At 39.4% G+C, this 21,162-nt stretch overlaps 1 protein-coding gene across 4 annotated transcripts in view; it reads right to left on the bottom strand.

The window, feature by feature from the left end:
* furina (furin (paired basic amino acid cleaving enzyme) a) overlaps nucleotides 1–21,162 on the bottom strand; it is a 70,906-nt gene that overhangs the window by 12,185 nt on the left and 37,559 nt on the right. For all 4 annotated transcript variants that reach the window (XM_034879038.1, XM_034879031.1, XM_034879056.1 and 1 more), the window contains exons 4-10: nucleotides 19,684–19,779; nucleotides 16,718–16,846; nucleotides 16,379–16,455; nucleotides 9,780–9,868; nucleotides 4,380–4,552; nucleotides 2,930–3,142; nucleotides 823–923 (exon numbers count right to left, since the gene is read on the bottom strand). In XM_034879038.1, coding sequence (XP_034734929.1) covers nucleotides 823–923; nucleotides 2,930–3,142; nucleotides 4,380–4,552; nucleotides 9,780–9,868; nucleotides 16,379–16,455; nucleotides 16,718–16,846; nucleotides 19,684–19,779 — 878 coding nt within the window. The remainder of the gene's footprint in view (nucleotides 1–822; nucleotides 924–2,929; nucleotides 3,143–4,379; nucleotides 4,553–9,779; nucleotides 9,869–16,378; nucleotides 16,456–16,717; nucleotides 16,847–19,683; nucleotides 19,780–21,162) is intronic.

Raw genomic sequence — 21,162 nt, 5'->3', positions numbered from 1 at the left:
ACACACACACACACACACACACACACACACACACACACACACACACACATTCAGTAAGAATGGCTTAAAAAAAGGCACTCAACAGATCAAACAGCAGCTCTCAGGGTTGAATGAAGACAGGGAAAGGGTTATAGGAGGTCAACTATAAATGTTTCATTTGTATTGCTGAATAGTAAATTTGCTCAATCACTTTCCCATCTGTTCCTCATTGCAATCCTTCTATCAGCTCACTCTGTTTTTCCACAAGTCTAATTAGTCCATTTCAGGACTGTTCTGACGTTCGTGTTTTTCCCTCCATTAGTGCTGCTTGACTGTATAAGAAAGATTAGCGCCATTTTTGTAAATACACTGGAAAAGTCTCTTCGGCAGAGGGGTTAAAAAGTAGTTCATAAAATGGGATAATCAAGCAAAATTGATGCATTAACATGTAACGTCTGCAGATAAAGCGTGATTTAATACAAGCGTGTAACATTTATAATCTGGCTTCTCGAAGTCTGTGCTAAAAAAAGATTATTAAAGATTATTTTACCTGCCATTAAATGACCAACTTAAAACAAGTTTGGGGCATTAATTTAAACTAATTTAGCTTTCTGAATATTTTAGAGTACATGCACGTTCTGAAAATGACCAGTCTTTCTCTAGAATAATCCAGAGTTTGATCACGACAAATTATATTTTTAATGCTTTTCCATAGTATTAAAATTATTTTAATCAACAAAAGTCAGAGAAATATGCATATGGTTAAGGTTAGAATGAGGCTGTAAAGAAGGAGAGAAGTGCCAGGCTTGTTAAAACTCAGGAAATATGGTGATCAGCACTTACTTGGCCTCAAGGGCAAGTGCGATGATCCCAGCTGCCAGCGGAGCGGAGGCAGACGTGCCTGTGTGAGAGTCTGTGCATTTTGATTTGAGATCTGTCGTCACCTACGGAAGAGGAACACAGTAAAGCTGAAATAGACCGCTCCAGCAAAAACTGGAAGTTTGGAATTGGAAGGATAAGTTAGTGGAAAATTATCATTCCAATTCAGTTTTTTTTAACTCTGTCCTCACACAGTATAACAAATCCTGAACGTTTACCAAACCTGCTCTTGTGCCTTCACTTTAAAAAACACAAGATATTTAAAATCTTGTCACCTGATAACTTGGAATTTGCTACCTTTGGGTGACTAAAAAAGCGTATTCTCTTTCACTTCCTTTCTTAAAATCTCATACTTATTTGCTGGAGGCAGAAACGGTTAAAAAAGCGGGAACTCAAAAGCAAAAAGTCCTCAGTCATAACGGCTTCCTGGACCAGTTGGAAAATCAAAGCAGTGAAATCTAAATTATGCTCACCCTCTCTAAACAACTACCAGTCAGATGTCTTTGACCAAGATTTTTAAGATCAAATGCTGCAGTAGAAAAATCTCTATGATTGCCCGTAGGAGATGGCTGTGGTTGAACTGGGCAGCTGCAAGGAGTGAATTCCTGCAGCTGCATAAAATCAAAGCAAGGCAGTGCAGAACTATCATGTTTGTAATCTCAAGACGGATAAAGGTTACAAAACAATGCTTCCCAAAACACCCCCAGTCACCCACAATATAATGGTGAAGGGGAGGTCAAACTACGTAACTAAATAATACAAAAGCAGTCAGAATGGAAAATCTGCTCAATGTGCCAACCAATGCAGACTCCAGAAACTGATCTTTTAACAGACTAAACGGAATAATGAATGCACTGGCAGAACTGACTTGTTTCACTTATGCATTCCGGAGCGTCCCATATCCCTTAGCTTAAATCGAAAGAGAAGGATAATATAAGTGAAACAATTCCCTAAACAGACATTAAGATATTCACGCCTGCATAACCTGAGAGGTCCCACCCTCTCTTCTACGCTCCATCTTTTCATTCCCGCGTTCATGAGTGACAGCACAATTAAATGAGGCATTAAGGGACCAGCCACTCATCAGGGAGATGTAATAAGCTGTCTGTCCAGTTGGCCTGGCTGCTAGACTGTATGTTAGAGAAAGAAAGACAGAATGTGTGTGTGTGTGTGTGTGTGATTTTGTGTTTGTGACAAGAATATTAAGCAGCAACAGATTGTCAGAAGGAGTTTAAGCTGTACACTATTCATAATAACTTTAACTGTCCAAGAAGGAATGGATGGAGGAGAAGAAAAGTAGGAAAAAATGAAAAAGTCATGCTGTGGTTCAGACAGCAGCTTCAGAATAAAGCTGCAGAACGTGTTGTGTGCATAGAGCTGAAACAATTACTCAACTAATCACATATTACATAAAGCCTAATCCGCAACTATTTTGATAATCAATTAATCATCTATTATCTGTAACTGCTTGACCTATTCAGGGTCGCGAGGGAGCTAAAGCCAATACCATCTGACATTGGGCGAGAAGCATCTCAAAATTATCCAATTTGAGAGTCTGAAAACCAGCTAACATATTGCTGATAAATGACATTAAAGATTAAAAAGCTACATTGCAGAGTTTTTGTTCACTAGTACCTCTATGGATATGTGTTTTATGTCAGTGCGCATGCAGAGGGATGCACATGCATGTGCACCTGGGTAATGCGATGCACAGTCCTGCCAGTGGTTTCCCACTATTCCAGTGATCTACAGGTGGTAGGGTAACACGCTAAGAAACACAGCAATGTGCCAGCAAAGGTAAGGAAGACAAAGACTGAAAGCAAGTAAATATGGATGTTAACAATAAAGATTTCAAAATGTTGGAAAAAAAATGCTTTGTTATGCTACTTGCTACTTATCCAGGATGCAGCCTGGTTAAGTGTTTGTCATTCAAACATTGCTGCAGCTATAAGGAAGCTGTGGATCAAGTAAACTTCACCCTGGAAATAAATATCCAACCTTTGTTACCACAGACATGGAAGGAGATTCTCAGATAATGTGAGGAAGAGAATAAGAGAAAGACACAACTCACTATCTGTTTCTCGTTGAGGTTCCCTGAGCTGTAGGTGGTGGCAAGGGTGGAGGAGCAAGCCTCGCTGTACCAGGGGACGTTGCCGTTCTGGGTGGAGCTGCTGATGGACAGGGTGTAGATGCTGTTGGTGTAGCCGTCGCAGTTACAGCTGTCCTTCTCCCTCCCTCCGTTTCCAGAAGCCCACACAAAGATGGAGCCCAAACCACTACGACCCTGGAGATCATACAGTACATTCAGACAAAAAAAAAAAGAAAAAAAAAAAAAGAAACGACCACAGACCCATTCATTCATTCATTCATTAAGCCCTTGGATCACCACAAACCAGAAAAGAACACAATCCTATTCAATCTTTAATAGGAATTCCAATTATAGGAGGGCAAATTCATTGCAGGGCTAACTACAAAAGGGGCCTATTAAAAACGCAGCATACTGTACATCCGGAGGCCGGTGTGATCACTCAGTAAATTTAAAAGAGCTAAATATCGCCTGACAGCAATGCTAAACAAAAAGGCACTATATGACAGCTCATTGTGATAAATCATCCAACCTCTCAGCCTTTGAAGTGAAATAATTTTCATCTAAGAGCCGCTTTATTGTACTGAGTGGAACCATCTCTCTCGGCATTGATCAAACCCAGCTATGCACCACCCACACTACCATCTGACAGCAGTCACTGTGGCAATTGTCTTAGAAGTCAGTGTCAGTGGTTGCAATCAGCTTTATGGAACATGTCTTGAATCTGTAACAAGAGTCAGTTAAATGGATGGATGTGCGTATTCATGGAGTGCAAGTGTAAGAGCCTGGGATGTGATCTGTATGCTTATTAATCTGTTGACTTGTTCATTTTACATATCTGTTACGTTCCAGTGCATTTAAACAAGCGCTGACATCATCAGCAGGACTGGTTACATGATTGCATTAGTTTTGTTTTTGGTTAATATTCAGATTGACATGTTGCTAAATGCTGACAGACTACTTTTCAAAATGACCCCGTTAAAATCTGTGTTTAGAAGCCTTTTATTAGAAATGCTTGCGAAGTTATTCAAAGCTGCAGTAACGGTTTGCTAAAAATTTCAACAACAACAAAATATTTTTTTAATTCACTTTTGAAGAGACCACATGGCAACATACAGAAAGAGCTGAAAGACAAAAAGTGAGCTAGCAGTTCAAAAAGTGCCCTTCAACTAACAATAAATATTCAAAGAAAAACTGTTCATAGTTAGTTAATTTCTGTCAGTGCTGCTTCTATTCATTTCCAAGATTTCCCTCCCTGGTGGCTTTTAGAGGACATTCCCTTCCATTCATAATAGTCGGGGTCAAAAATTGCTTTGTTCTTTCCGCTTGTGTTCTCTCATGCTTGAATAGTTCAATTACTGACTGCTGAAAGGAAGCCAAGCACAGGCAGTAAATAATTTCTGACACACACACAGACAGACACACACACACACACCTCTGTAACTCCACGCAGAAAAGCTTCTTTGGCGAGTTTGGCAGGTCCGTCGACAGTTTTGCCATCATCCTCTGGGCCCCAGCTGGCGCTGTAGATGTCGATGTGTTGGGGATTTAGACTGAGGGACTGGGCCTCCACCATGTCAGTCACCTCGCCGTCCAACATTCGCACACCTGCATCCAAGTTAGCACATGCACACAACACATTCAGATACACGCCACATGACAAAATAAAGGTTTTCTTAATACATACATACTATTTAGTAAATGCTCGCAACGCAACGTTATAAGAGCGCAATGCTAAATTGGTGAAGTTCTTTCACCACAAGCACTGAAAAAATGTTGCAAGTGATGAAAATCTTGCAGGATCCTGTTCCTCTACTCTGCAGCTCAGCACCTTAGTTCATGGTGTATTAGCTCTCTGGTTGTACCTGAGTGTGCTCATGTTCAGCTAGGTTTGGCATGTGTAGTGAGAAAGCAACGCTGCAGTTGTGATGTTTGATTTGCATATTTACATGATTGTTTACAATACTGTACATTGTGTGCATTTGTATGGTGCAACACATGCTGCTTGTGTTTGTTATTTGTGCATCCCCTGTGATGTTCTTATGGACCCCACCATGTAAATCAACACCATCTATATTGATTTGCTTTGGCGCGTGAGCTGGTTTGAAAAGAACAGAAATGTAGCTAAATCAATTGCAGTGTGTTTGAACTGCCTGCTGAAGTGTGCAGCAGACTTATGAGACAGAAAATTCAGATAAAAGGATGAAAGACAACATTAGTTGCGTTCCTCTACATGTCTGGATGAAATGGATGTAACTGCCTGAGAGCAAATTGAATCAGACTTTAATTAGCTAACAACTCAGCCAACGTTCATTGAGATCAGTGATCATTATTGAAGGGCTATACCAGAGATAAAACATAAATACACACAATAGTGGAGGAAAGGCATAAAGAGAGTGAGGTGGCTGTCCTAATGTTCCTCCAGAGCGACAGAGAAAGGTCAGAAAATCAAAAGACACCTAAAAAACAGACTAATTTCCTCTTTTGATGCACTGCAGCTCAGGTTACTTCATGCCGCTCGATATGGGTCACAGTAACCAACCAATGTCCCTTTGAAGTCCTCCAAAAGCATCAAACAAGCACTGGACTACTAGCGTTTCCATGGCAGCCTTTACTTTTGTCAGAGAGCAATGTGCTTCGTTGAGGAGACAAGTATCTTCTATACTCATCCAATATATCCTTCGGTCTCAAAAACCAGACACCAAGGTTGAAAATGCATCAAGGTTCAATCAGTTTTTTGAGTGTAAATGTGAGGTACAGTATTACGAGTTGCTCATTAATTCAGATTATTTCAAAGCTCAAGTACATTTTGCATTTTTTTTGAAATGACAAAAATGAACTGCTGTTTAAATAATAATAGTAGTACATGCTGTCCGGCACATTTTTCCTCTATGTGAGAATCTAGGAGATTTACTTTTCATACAGCTATAGTGCCAATATGCGTTTGAACTGACTTAATTGACATTTCACAGGAGTGGCTCCTGGCTGAAGTGGCTCCTGGCTACAGTACGGCAGGTGGCATGGGGTCAAGTGGGCAAGTGACCTTGAATGTAGAAGGAGTCACAGAAGCTTTTGTATTGCCCCCTTTGCACTCTGCTGTCATAATATATTCCCCCTGGCCACTAAAATGAATAAGCTGGCCTGACTAAGCCCTGCTTGCTTCCGATGTTCTGGAAAATACCGTTTGTCTGTCGGGCTTCCAGCTGTTAAGAGCTATTGTACGACTTGCACAAACTAGACTTGTGTGTTGCTGTGCTGTATATGTCGTAACAACAGTGGGCACAACTGGAGCCATGTGTGCAAAACTCAAACTACAGTCAGCACTAACAACCCGAGCTAACCAGTTCACATCCAAGGTGCTCTTGAGCATGGCACCAAACCCTCAACTGCTCAGGGTGCCTTTTCACGGGCATGTGTGTATAACAGAGTGTAAAATTGCAATTTCCCTTTGCGGGATTAATAACTTATACATTATTATTATTATTATTATCTCCTGCAAAACTCATTCCAAGCAACACAACTCTTAACACTCATCTTAAAGGCTAAGTGCAGACAAACACTATGCACATTCCTCACTGAGACAACACTGTCACTCAGAACACACAGAGTAAAATCACTGGCATCAAACACCAATACAGAAATTACAAACTTTTCATCTCTACAGTTTAAACAATTTGAGTGACTTCACACTACTCAATAGTTTCTTTAAAGAAAACACATAGATTTTACGTATATAATACTTTTTATGTAAGGAATTAAAATCAGCAGTTTGCTTCAATATAGTATTTTGTCTCTAGTAATTTATGGAATTACTGGAAAAAGTAAAAGGTGCATAACAGTAACAAAGAATAAAGAAAACAAAGTTTTCTTCATCTCTTTGGAATGTTGACATATTGGTATCTTTGCTCTTTTACTTGTTTCTCTCAAAAGGATAATTGTTTCATTCTTTTTAGTGTTTGTAAATTAAATTTTGAGCTTTCCCTATATAAATACCTTTTATCTTCACTCACTAGTCTAAAACAAGACACCTGCTTAGACTTTCAACTAAAATTGCAATCAGCATGGTTTGATAGGCACCAGACTGAAATCTATTTTGATTTGAATGTGGTTAACAGTTGTGACAGCAGTGGGTTAGCATTTGAACAAAGTCCTGTAAATCCACAGTGTTGTGCGCATTGTGGTTAAAGTCCTGAGATAAGTGTGTAGAGTTTTGAAAATTGTGTTCAAGCAATGAAAAATGAACCAGAGTTTGTACCACAAGAACTGCCGCTTTGCAGACTGTAGTTTTGCACGTTACTCCAATTGTGCCCAGTGTTGTTTAGCAATCCAAAAAAACTGTAATGTTCAGTGACTATTTGGCATGTCACTGCAACCTATTTTGGTGGTGTTGGTTGTAATATTTGTATTATTACAATAAAAAATATTTGAACTGTTGGAAGTAAGTCCCATAGACCACTTGTTATGAAAGAAAAAACTTAATGCCATGTGCTATATTACCACTTGCCATCTGGAATGATCATAAAGGGTCATGGCACTATCCTGTTGCGGTTCAAACTTTATTAGAGCTAGAAATAAGCAGGAGGCTACGGAGATAAGCTAAGAGGTAACGAGAGAGTTAAAAAGTAACACACATCACTGTGCTACATCCTGGAGTCAGACATTACAACATCCTCAGGACAGGAACAAAAAATAAGCAATCACAAAATATTAAACATCTGCACCTTTACTAGTAACTACTACTAACTTATGTGGCTTCAACTTTGGAATTGTACTGGAAGAAAATGCTGAAATAATAAATAATCATTAAATGAAAAAAAAAAGGATTAGTTTACAATGAAAATAAATATTTTTAAATATCAAAAAGCTTTGATTAAAGAATGGGAACAGAAACTAAAACAACTGCTCCCTCCCCTGTAGGGTGCAAAATCCTTTTTTTCTTCTTTTTTTTGCCACTGTCACATCCTCCATTTTCTTTTTTTTTCTGTGACAGACAACTAATCTTAAACTGTTTCATTGTGTAATTATGTTCTTCATTAATAGTGGCATTAATTGTGGCACTGCAAGGCCAAAAGCCCGCAGTAAGAGTTTTCTCTTCCATCCATGTCCAACGTGCTTAGTAGATTCCCACCTGGACACCAGAAATGTGCGCTTACTAGAAAACAAGCTAGCACATTAGAACTACACAGCGAGTGAATAATGAAGTTCAATTCAATTTTATTTATAGTATCAATTCATAACAAGGGTCATCTCAAGACACTATACAGATAGACCACACTCCAGAATTTACAAGGACCCAACAGTTCTAGTAGTTTCCTCCAGAGAAAGCAACAGTGCGACAGTGGCGAGGAAAAACTTCCTTTTAGGCAGAAACCTCGGTCAGACCCAGGCTCTTGGTAGGCGGTGTCTGACGGCCCGGTTGGGGTTAGAATTTTGTAGTAGTTCATTGCATAGCAGGACGCTGTGCGGCATTACAAGGCACAGCAGGACGTAGCTGGGCACTGCAGTGTAGCAGTAGAAGTAGAAGTAAACAGGCATGCTAATTCAGCTGAGATCTATTTCGCTCTCCATAGCCCAATTTGCACTCAGGATGACTAAATCACCATGAACAGTTTTTAATGTTCTCTCACACTATTACTATGAGAGTCTGCTCTTGAGACTTTGCAATGTTGGACAACTGCTTGTATTTCGGGACAGTCACAAATTTTTTGGGACGTCTGGTCACCCCAATGGCCTTGACACACCAAACCAAGAATCGGCCGTTGGACAGTCTGGCAAGGCCGGTGACTTGAGTCTGTGTGTCCATCCAGAGTGGTCCGGAAAAGAAAAATGTAATAGTGGGCGTTTTGCCTTCCTATATAAATGGGTTTTCAAGTTTACAGTATTACAGTCAAACTCTGAGGCTCTTCCTTTCACTTCATTAGTGACACCACCAGCACAACCAGATGTCTTTAAATGCATTGAGTTAGCAGTTTATCGGGTACAAGTTGAACTGTGCACTGAAGGGTATATTTAAAGTTTTGTCTGCACCGGTTTACAGTTGATACTGGAACATTAGAAGTTGGCCTGCACGATTTGGGGGAAAATATGAATCACAAATAAGATTTTTTAGCTTAGAATTGATATCACGATTCTCTACCAGGATTTACTCCAAGAAGTGTAATGTTTATTGTACACATGAACCATGACAACACAAAACAAATTGGCAGTAAAAAAAAGAGATTTATTTTGGCACCTTTAGCACACTGCGCAACACCACAAGCCTGTAAACATAGAGGCTTCAACAAAGAGAAGGGAGAGCATTGCAGCACTTGGGAGCGCTTTAAAACCGATTTTATACAGTCTATGTTTAAAACTCACAAAAGAAAGTAGTAGGATTTGTGATGCAGTCAGCTCGTAAAAATTAAATGAGAATCAAAAAATTTAATTGGGAACATGGTGATTCGAGATTAATCGTGCCTAATTAGAAGTGAGTTATATCAACCATTTTTTGTTAACCTTGTATACAAGCTGAGAGCAGTACCTTTTGAATATATTTAACACAGACTTCCTCATAGCTAAAGCTCCAAATGATTTGAGAAACTGCCTACCACTGTGCTTTTTCAATACTGTCACTCCATGGAAAACCAATACTGTTACAGCAAATTGGCAATCCACATCACAACTGGGGTAATGCTAAGAAAGACTCAGTGACATGCTGTGCCTGGGAAATGGACTGAAAATAACACAGGCGCTGCAGAAGAAGTATTTTAACTATTCTGGCAGTCAAAAAGAAAACAGATGAAACTTGCCTCTTTGAGATCGAATAAAACATCCACATGTTTTTATTTGACCTTACCCCCAATCTTGGCATTGTAGGCCACACCGACTCCACAGATCCCATTGTTGGCTACTGCCGCCACTTCTCCTGCACATCGTGTTCCATGCCTGGAGAGGAGGAAGAATGAGAAGTGAGAGGTATGTTTAAGGAACCAACTTATCCTTCTTATAGTGTCATTCACCTAATGACACGGCATTTTACTGTGTATATAAACACAGGTAGAATATACTGTATGTCTAACAACGGTTGCTTGTGAGAGAATGTGCTCCCTCCTGCACAGTGGTTGAGCTGCAGACTGAGAAAAAACAAACTTGTGGAGACAGGTTCTTGGCTTTGAAACCTTTAAATAAATCAGAATTCCCATTTGTCTAAAAGAAAACATCCAGCCAATGAGTTGAGACCGACGTATGTTATCTATGGCCTTCTAGCATTGGCAACCTTGGAATGCCCACAGGGCCTGAGTCGAGACAAGGGAAATAAGACGACATACTACAGTCACATGGGAGGAAAATTGTGAGTTAGATTTGCTGTTTTCACAATTGGTCTTTCATTAAACCTCTCTATTAAGATTTATCTCCAGGCACCGCAGTGTAGACATCCAAAAAGCTGGTTGAGAGGGGCTGATCATCACATTCCAGTCAGGTGCATTCCCCCTAGTCCGCCAGATGGGATACACACTCTTAATGTCTTTCAAACCATGGCCCAACCATTCTCAGACAGGAATGCTGGAGCCAGGGCAACACTGTGCCACATCAAGAAACAACAGAAGCAGTGGACATTCATTACTTTAGAAACAATCTATGCTTGCAGACTTCCATTTTTTTTAATTCATAAACCAGCTAAATTAAAATGCAATTCAAACCGTTCAAAACAAAGAGGTTGGAGGTCACAGAAGATGTAACCCATATTTATTTGATGATTTTTAATGACCTTTAAGACTTCTGTTTTCAAATGTATGATGACAGGTCAGATAATTGTAATTCATCTGCAGGCCTCTGGAGATCTCTTTAGACACACTGATGAGCTGAGAGGGCGGAGCCCAATGTCAATGACACAGTCAACATTGGCAGCGTGTTTCTAATGTGTCACCGGACTTCAGTTAGATAAAGTCTTTATAGACACAAAAGTAAACACACAAACACACACACACACACACACACACACACACACACAAACAATCTGGCCAAATTTCCAGAGAACCTTATCTCAACATTCCTGGAAGTGAAGGCCTGTTCACTTGGGAGTCGTATGTCCTACAGCATCCGTGTTTGTGATGCAGCCAATGATAAGGAGCAGCTCAGGTGTCAGACGGGATGCCGGGCATGCACGGACCTATCCTTTCGGTGGTCAACGGAGCCTTGCTCCAAATCTTCCTTTGACACATTCATTAGTCACTTACATGGTAGTGTAATTCACAGCCAACAACTGCTGTCACAGAGGTGAAACTCTCAGTTTCTGAAACTGATTATGCAAGGACTAGTGTGCTGGTCCAGGAGTGATAAAATAGATACAAGAAGATGTCCTTTTACTGCTCTTATTCACTGTTTGCGTCAGTATAAAGGCGATTGTATCTGTGGGTCAAACACTCTTGTGAAATTTCCTGCTCTCTGCTATTCAACATGACTTAAAGGAGTCAAAGGAGTTTCTAAAGTAAAGGCAAACCAAAAAAATAGCAGCAGCTCCAAACAGTGAAATTAAAACTTATGTATACATTAATTTGGTTTTCTAAACAAAATAAAATGTTGGACCTGCTCTTAGCTTTACCTTTATAGGACATTGTTCATTACAGTAACATGACATGCATGCAGCACAAAGCACCAAATGCAGAATTACACCATAATTAATTAGAAAACATTGACGTTGTGAGTCAAACCGGATTAGATGTCTTCTGCCAATGAAGGCAAGGCACAACTGAATGTCCTCAATTTGTCTGTAAGCACAATTTCTACTGATCTGACTGCACAATTAAGGGAAAATATAAATCACAATATGAATTTTAAAGCTTAGAAATAATATCATGATTCTCTGCCATGATTTTTTTCTCACAAAGTGTAATGTTTATTGCACATGTGAACCATGACAACACAAAACAAATTGCCAAATTTTTGCACCTATAGCACATTGCGCATCACCACAAGCCTGTAAACACAGAGGCTTCAACAAAGAGAAGGGAGAGCATTGTAGCACTTTATAACCTATTTTATACAGTCTGTTTAAAACTCAAAGAAGAAAGTAGAAGCGTTTGTGATGCAGTTGGCTTGTAAAATTAACTGAGAATCAAAGTCATAAAAAAAAAAATCTAAAGTTATTTAAAAATTAAATCCTTAACAGGGTGAATCAAGATCGCGATTTTATAACTATTAATTGTGCAGGCCTAGTCCCGACAAGAATGACATCACATGAAACCAAACCTGGATTTAACCTCCAGGTCCCGGGTTTCCAAAGAGGGCTAAAGTATGACAGAACAGCGCAGGAGATCATCACATGAAGGGCTCCAGTAAAACCACTCAGACATTGTCTGCAGAGACAAAGAGCTGTCTGTCACTACAAGTACAGCATTGTTAACAAGTCGCATAGAATAAAGATCATTAGATTCCCTGACACACTGCAGGACTGTCAGACTTTAGTTACTAGATCTGGACTGAGAAGTACTAACTCTCAGTTAAACTCAGAAAATCAGCCCCATTAATTGCATTGATACCTAATACCATTTAACAACTACGTGACCCAACTCAACAAACTGTTATGATTTAGTCAAGATCAGGTGTCACAGCAGTCTAACAGATGTTTAAAAGAATTTGGAAAATCCAACCTTTTAAGGAAATCAATTTTCTTTGTGAATAAATAATCAAATTGTAAATAAATAAATGTTCTTCCTCAAAATACAGGGGGCATAAGTATACACGCCCCTATGTTAAATTCCCATAGAGGCAGGCACATTATCATTTGTAAAAGCCAGTTCTTCCATGGATCCAGGATACTATGCATCCTGACAAAGTTCCCTTGGCCTTTGGAATTAAACTAACCCCACATCATCACATACTCTTTACCATACATATAGATTGGCATGGTTTTATTTCAATTAGCTTAATAGCTGGTTTGATTTGCCCTGAGAGATGATCTTATGGAAAGCACCCCATGCCTATGTTTGTGTATGGTGAAGGGTATGTGATGATGTGGGGCTATTTTAATTCCACAATTTTACAAATACATTTACATACATTACATTATTCATTCACAAAAGATCTTTTTTATTGCTCTTTTTAATAAACTTTAGCCAATGTATAGTATATAGACAGTGGTAATTGCTTAAGCAAATTTATATTTATTTTTACATAAATAAAATATCAAAATAAAAAAGCTTTGAAGTTATGTCAAGCACCATCAAATTTCTCCTTGGCATGCCTAGACACAACACACTAATAGCCCACTGGTCTAATTTAGACGAGCTTCCAGCCGACCAAAACAAAACGCAATGAAGCAACAGTCAATTAGTGTGGGTGTCTGCCACGTTGCCAACATAATGAAAAACTGTCCATCTAAAGACATATTAGTGGTGCATACAGCATCAGTCTTCATCTCAACACATTTACAACAGCAGTAACAGCGTTGACAACATCTGCTTTTTATGGTAAACACCGTCATGCCTTTACTAATCCTTCTCAACAAAACCTTGACTGAAAAAGTAATTCACTTCATGGAAAAAGGAAGAGGAATGTCTTAAATAAACTTGAAACCACCTTTTGCATTAGATACGTTGTCATCATACGCAATGGCAATTATAGGAGATTAAGGTGAACAATGAGCAATTTCAGTAAAGTCTTGTTCCAATTACAGCAAGAATAAACCCTGTGGCAGATTCTAGTCACAGTGCCTCCGATTACAGCAACTACAGTCGGCTGCAAACCTACATCTGGCAGAACCATTATCACTGTGCAAAATCTCTCTGGAGGCTTGCTAAAGAGAGCTGCTATTATCATAGAGACACCATGTGTCTGTGGACGTAGTGCAAACACAGGGAAAAGTATTCACCCAACCTGCACTGGGCCAATTGTGCATTACAAAAAAAGAAAATGCAAAAAAGCTGCTTTTTGTGCTACATGTGATGGGTGATATTTTAAGTTCTAAATTTAGCCCCTGCAGTTTGTGATGCATACAAATTAGTGACTTTACAACAAAAAGATGGACATGTAACCCACCAAGAACCAAAACAATTTAAATATTGCTTTTGGCATTGGAAATTTGAAACCAAATCGTGTTAACATTTATATCAAAAGGATCAGTAGTAAGACATCCAAGTTGTACATAAACTTTATAAAAAAGTTTGACATTGCAATGAAATATTGTGACAGATGTACAACATTGCATTGATCTTTTTATCTTCATCCACTTCTCGCACAGAATCTGGCACACATCTTTCATTCACTTGGTGTTTCTCTTTCACATCATCTTAATTACGATTTGTTTTTGTTTTTATCTCGGAGGCTCTTGGGGCTGTGGCGTTTGTAGTTCATTAGTCTATGGGCTTCACTGAAAGTCAAAGGTAAATCTAAACAACTGTTTTGCTCTGCACATTATTAAATCTGTTAATAGTTCTGCCAGGTTGCTAATGAGCTGGCCTTCAGGACAAAATGTGCGGCAATGTTTATAGAGCACGATAACGAGGAATCTGAAGAAAATGTCTAGGGAAAGATTAATGTAGGGTCCGCTGAAAATTAATCAGCCTGCTGTTTGCAATACTGTTAAATAGGTCCCTCCATCCACCGCTGTGCATTAAATATTTATGAATTTACATGTGCAGTCAGTCTTCACTGCCCCTTGTTTACCTTGTTTTTTCCTGTGCATCATCATCATGACAATGCTGTATGTTCATACATCCATGTTGAATATTGTGATTCTGACTGCTATAGTTTATGTTGAGAGCTAGCTTTAATCTACATCAGGAGGCAATAAATTCAAATAAAAGAACCTCCATAATAGTTTAGCCAGGTTTAACCAAGAAAATTCCCGTTCGGAAACCATCCTGATAGGGGACAGAGAAAACCCTGGAATCAAAAACATCTAGATCAAATGCTGTCTTAGATAAACATGAGGGTGAATGGCCACATTGCTACTGAGCCATCCTCACTGCTTCCCGTATGCCGGGAATGAAAGGCGCCCTTATGGAGGTGAACAGAGTTGGGCTTTCTGCAGGGAACAGACACTTACAGTCTTACACAACCTTACGCATTTTCATGCCCACCCACAGGTTGTTTACACATGCATCCTGCACCAACCTAATGTAAAGTAAGAGAAAAAGGCACACACATAAATATGCTCCCTCTCAATTGGTTTTGCCACAAGGAAGACAGGGAGAGCTGGGTGGCAAGAGATAAGGACTGAGGTGAGCGAGGGTTGGAAAGAGGTGCAGCCAAATTGAAGGAAACATCAATAGTAAGTGTCTTAGCTGGGCCCTGGGCCACCACAAGCCACCAGAAGAGCTTAAGCGTGCCTTGGCATGGATTGTGGAGTTGGAGGGATATTCACATTCTTCCACAAGTTCCACCATTTAGGGTTGTGTTGATGGTGGTGGCAAAAACAGTTTGAGGCACTGGCACAGAATCTTAAAAACATTGGGAAAGCAGCGGCGTATTGTTTGCACTGTTTAATGTTTATCTAAACTTTTAAAGATAGTTATGTGGGTGTGGGTGGGGGGGTGGGGGGGCAGGGTTCTGCCTCCTGAAGAAGTATTCTCTATTTTAAGTATGAAAACAATTACACACATTCTACAGTCTGTTCCACAAAGCCTTTAGGAGCTGATTTGGCATTGGCATAACTACAGTATGTTTGAGGCCATTCCGCAGCTCTGACTGTACCCCTCCACCCTCTATTTTCATGGTGCTCGCTTCTGGTCCCTGTCTTAGCTGGGGACATTTGACTTCCATCCCTACCTATCTTCCCTGCCAATCATCAGTAATCATGGTGAGCCTCTGGATAAAAAAAAAAAGCCTCTCAGGCCAGTGGCCCAGAAACAGAAAATTATAGTGATTCAGAAATTAAAATCAGAAGGGAAGCAGGCGGTGGGAATGAAGGTAGACTAGCAAGTGCCCTCCGGAGCCAAGAGATTTGCTCTGTTTCATTAATGCTGATGAACTTAATTCAATCAATTCTCTGCAAGACATCACTGTGGTGGTAAACAACTCCTAATGCCATCTGCAAAGACCACTGCATTAAAGCTGTTTCTTTACACACTACTTTAATCCTAGTGTAGATTTACTCTACTTACCCAGGATATAGACATGCCCCAATGGCACCAGTGTGACTTAAGAGGCAGAAGCAAATCCACAAACTTGGGGGCAGGATTTATTTTAGTAATTGCCTATTTTTGGAAAGTTAAAACTGCATAAATGGCGGAAAATCTGAATCTCTTGGACAAACCCCATAGGCTAAAAAATGTAGTTAGGTTTGTTCCCATAAATGGCACCCCGGTCATACAGTAGGCTTATTTGTACATGTCAGCTATCAGAAAGTGAGGAGGACAAATTATTGAACAAGTGAAAATTGCTCCTGACGTCCTGACGTCCCCCCCGCCCCCAGAGAAGAGTGGAAATTAAACTGTTATTTGTGTAGATTTCTACCTGTTGTCATTTAGCTGTGTGTATCGAGGCTGAGGATCTGGGTCACCATCATTCACATCATAGCTGGCATCCGGGTCCTAAATAAAGACGCAGATAAGCTGTTAGAATAAGATGCAGCAGTCAGTTTGGCAAATCGTCAGAATTAAAAAAAATCTGCTAAATTTAAAACCTACAAATCTGTCTGCACAGAAATTACTCGTAAAATCCATTAACCACAAAGATGTAACTTTAATTCAAAATCTGCTCTATTTATTCTGTTCTTATCTTCATTCATTTTATCTTATCTTCGTCTTTCCATGAAAAACATAATGTTTCAGCTTGATTAGGAATTATACTTACATAGTTCTGCATTAAGTCAGGATGGTTCTTCTCTATTCCATCATCCAGGATAGACACCACCACACCTTTACCTGTGTAGCCTAACTGCCATGCAGATTTGGCATTCAAGTCCCGGTGGTTGCTGTTGTACTAATGATGGAGAAATAATAACAACTTAGATGAAATGTAATTTATCCAAGAGACACCGGAGTGTGACAAGAATGTGATTTTAACTCAATCTAGAAGGGCTTAACTCTGTAAGAAAAATAAAGACAATCATTTAAGACATTTTAATGAGACTGGGCTTTGGACTGAAGCATCAGGAAAAATGTGCAGCTTAATGCATTTAACTCATCATTCCTTTGTGAAAAGTTAAAGTTTCTCAATGAAGAGAAGGTGGTATTACAAGGTTACAAAGAGCATCTCTATTCTGAAAACATCAATGTCATGCATGCATTCATCGCATTTTCTTTAAACCAAGCAGAGCACCAGTGAACTGGAGCATGGCACAGACAGTAATCTTTCTGTATGCTTTTTGATATGCTTTTAACATTTAACATGACCTTTTGTTAAGAGCCACGTCTAACTTTTATCAATTTCAAAGCTCTTCTTTTTAAAGTGTACCGTCGGTTAATTATAATGTGTCTGATGTACCACCAGCCACGTTTTCCTCTTAGCTTTCAGACCCTGCAGTCTATCAGAGACGGGTGATCATTGACACTACCATCAAGAACAAAATCAATTAAAGCTGAAAGTTGTGATCTGCCATGCCAATTCCAATTTTAAAAAGGCCCTTTGTTGCTGACATGCCGTGTGTATAAATAAATCTAAGAGCGGAATTTGCAAGGTTTCATTTTAAATAAGGGAGTTCTTTTCTTCCTTAAGGTCAGCATTCCTCCTGCACACTGACTTCTTGAGGAGCATGTACAGTACAAACAGCTTGAGATTTCCACTTTGAGGCTTGCCCATGACTTATCACGTCTTATTATTTAGACAAATATCAAAACAATATTAAATATTGATTGTAACAGCAGGTGGTGACCATTAGCATCTGCTCACCGTGGACACCCTGCCAACAAGCACAGACACCCTCTCCTCGGGCCCGCCAGGTTCACTTTTAATGAGGCACAGACTTATTTCCTGCTAGTTTAAAGCGGCAGCACACTCCTGCAACCTTAGAACATTTGCTACTAGTTTGCACTTCGGAACGTGCATTACATCTATGTAACTCAGCAGCGTGTAGATATTATATTATATTTTATTTAACCTTTATTTAACCAGGTTAGTCTCTTGAGATATACAATCTCTTTTTCAAGAGAGACCTGGCCAAGATAGCTGAATAAATTAGTTACCTGTAACAAAAATTAAAAATTACAAAACAAACAGGATTTCAATTAAACAAAAGTGCTATTAATAAAAAAATAACATTTGCGCGTGTGAATGCACTCATGTTCTATGGTTTTAATATAACCTTTGAAATCATATCCTACAGTACATGATCTGTCCACATTCAGCAGCTTCATCATGATTAATGCTAAGTTCATTAACAACTACCGTGATCCCAGTAGTGGATCTGAGAAAAGCAAAAGTATTGTTCTAGTTTTCATGTCTTTTTGAGTTTTAATGAGCTTTACAGCCTCATGGGATGCCCACACATTTAAACGGAACCACAAATAGAACTCAATCTTTATTTTTATGTGTTCCACTCACACAGGTTCAGCGCCTTTTTTTAAAAGAACCATCATGCTCAGGAGATGTAATAATTTCTAATGCAAATTTCATAAAACAATTATCATTTATTTATGTGCCAATAAAGATGTTAGAGCTGCAACAATTAGCCAATTATTCAATTAGTTGATTAAAAGGCAATAACAGCAACTATTTTGATAATGGATTAATAATTTCATTTTTCAAAACAACAAATTCCAATTATTTGCCGTTTCCAGTTTCTTAAATGTGAGGATTTTCTGCTTTTTTTTCAGTCTCATAAATAATAGTCCGTGAAATATGTTTGGGTGTTGCGTTATATTCAATTGGGGTTCTGGGAAATTGTGATGGGCATTTTCTTTCTGACATTTTAGAAACAAAAGGATTAATCAAGAAAATAATTGGATACAGCTCTAAAAGATACTAAAGATGTGATTACACTGTGCACAAAACGTTTTCATATCCCTATGCTCCACAGGCAGGCTTTAATATCAGCTAAATACTCATAACATAGTGTGTAGTGAACGTACTGCAGAATCTATTACATGTACACACATTAATACAACCAGGCAGCAGGCTCTTATCGCCTTCTTTGCCTTTATAGTTGCCACTAACTACTCCAACACACTGGGAACAATAGTCTGCCTCTGTTAAAGCACAGACATTGTTGAACAACTGGTGATGCAAGTCCGTTTGCATCACCATGAATTTCCTTCCGCCTGAAGCACCCTCACAGTGATTGAAGGAAAACTGGAGTCAAACAAAAAATCTCGGGGGTTGTTAGTGCTGCTTTTAAACAGGCCAACGTACCAGGGACATTCTTCAAGTCGAACGGAAAAATCAATCAGCAGAGAACCAGAGCAATTCAAAGTAATTCACCTGTGTCTTTTTCTCTGCTTTCTCTCTTTGTTCCTATGTGGACTAAAGTAAACCACCAACTTTAAAAAGCATGCAAATTACTATTCAAAAGCACTCTGTGTATGCATGCATGCTGCTGTTGTTCAAGCTGAATCCCTCAGGTGAAGTCACTCAGACTTGTGCTTTCGTGTTTTGCAGACACAACAGCATTACGCATAAAGACGGTATATTGGATTCATACAAGCTTGTCTTTTGACCCGGGGGAAAGATCCTAGCCCCAAATTTAATTAAGTGTTTTGACTCTGGGTGGATAAAAAGCTCAACCATTGTGAACCGCTGAATTATGTGTCACAGACAAACCCAAAACACACCACACAGCCTTTTGTTCAATGACGTTTCTGTTAATCAGCGTTCATACTCACCAGGTACCACTGGTCTCTGAACTTGGGATCTAACGGTTCTGCGAAAACATCCCTCTTTTTTCTCCGTTTTGACACTTGTTGCTCGGCCCAAGTCACCTAAACAAGGAGAGCACAAACACAGAAATAAACATGTAAAGATTAGCAATACAAACAAAACAGTGGTGAACTTAGGTGATTCAACAGAGAAATAAAGCCTCCAGCCACAAAGGTTACTGCTCACTGTTGTAATAAAAAACAGAACAGAAATAATTATGTGCTGGACATCAGGGTCACCATGTCAAATAAATTAATAGAGATCAAAATTCTCAGCGGGACAACAGGAGACAGAGTGAGATTAGAAGCACAGGGGTATCACTAATGAGACTCGCTGATGAACTCCAAAGCAGCCCAGGATTAATTAAAACTTCTGGATTAGTGTAAAATGAGATGCACCTAAAGAATTATGCAGACTAACAATATACACACACAGGAGGTACAAATTCATTCATTCAAGTCTGTCAAAACAAACATCTGCCGCAGGCTTTTATAATGTGCAAGCTCCTGCAGAAAGTGTTGTCAGGAGCAGAACGCATAAAGTGAAAATAAGCCTGCATCTCACTCCCTCTGCAGAGTTGTGCTCGCTGTACAGCAAAAACGCCCGAATAAACGAGGACAGAAAAGAATGTGTCAGAGTAGGAAGACAGAGAACTGCCTGCCGCAAGGACGGAGCACCTGATGTGAAGGACAACCAAATCACAGAGCACCTCTCTCTCTCCTCCTCTGCAGATCGCTAGAGACACAGGAGTAAAAAAGGAAAGAAGTAATGAAGGCCACATTAGCTGCTACATTGAAGCCAACACTACCATGTCATAACAGCATAATGGAATAATTTCAACTCAAGGACCAAAGAGGTTTGTGTGCGGGTTTGTGTTAGTGTTCGCTCCCTCATCTCAATCAGTCTAAGTGGAGGAGACATTTCCACCAGGATTCATCTGATTCTTATTTGGAAGATGAGGTCAGCCCTGTGAGGTACAGCTGCAGCGGTCTACACACAAAACGGGATGCCAGCTTTTTTCACAACGAACATACGCACTTAGGGTGTGACACAACAGGACTATTGCTGTTAACACAAACGGATATGTCACCAAACATGTGAAATGGTATATGAACAAAGAAAGTAGCCGACCATTTCCACGCCATTGCAAATCCTTACTGTATATGTTCAGAATATACATACGAATGTGTCTTAAAAAAAAAAAAAAAAGGAAAGCTGGCACTGTTAACTTTTTCTTATTGCTGGCATTGTCAGCCTAAGGGCTTTTGCTTTTGGAAGAAGAAATCTTATCTACTGTACAACATTCAAAAATAAATGCTTGTGTCCTATTTCTAAATTTTCTTCTGTTTAATTCTCTTGCGGACACACGATAAAAAGATAAGGTGGTAAACATGTAAAAAAAAAATGTACAACTGGTCAGAAGCAGTTATGTTGTATATATTTTT

Source organism: Etheostoma cragini, chromosome 1 (genome assembly GCF_013103735.1).
Source record: "Etheostoma cragini isolate CJK2018 chromosome 1, CSU_Ecrag_1.0, whole genome shotgun sequence".
In the NCBI taxonomy this organism is placed as follows: Eukaryota; Metazoa; Chordata; class Actinopteri; order Perciformes; family Percidae; genus Etheostoma; species Etheostoma cragini.
The sequence above is the reverse complement of the archived record's forward strand: the minus strand, read 5'-3'. Positions and strand labels throughout refer to the sequence as shown.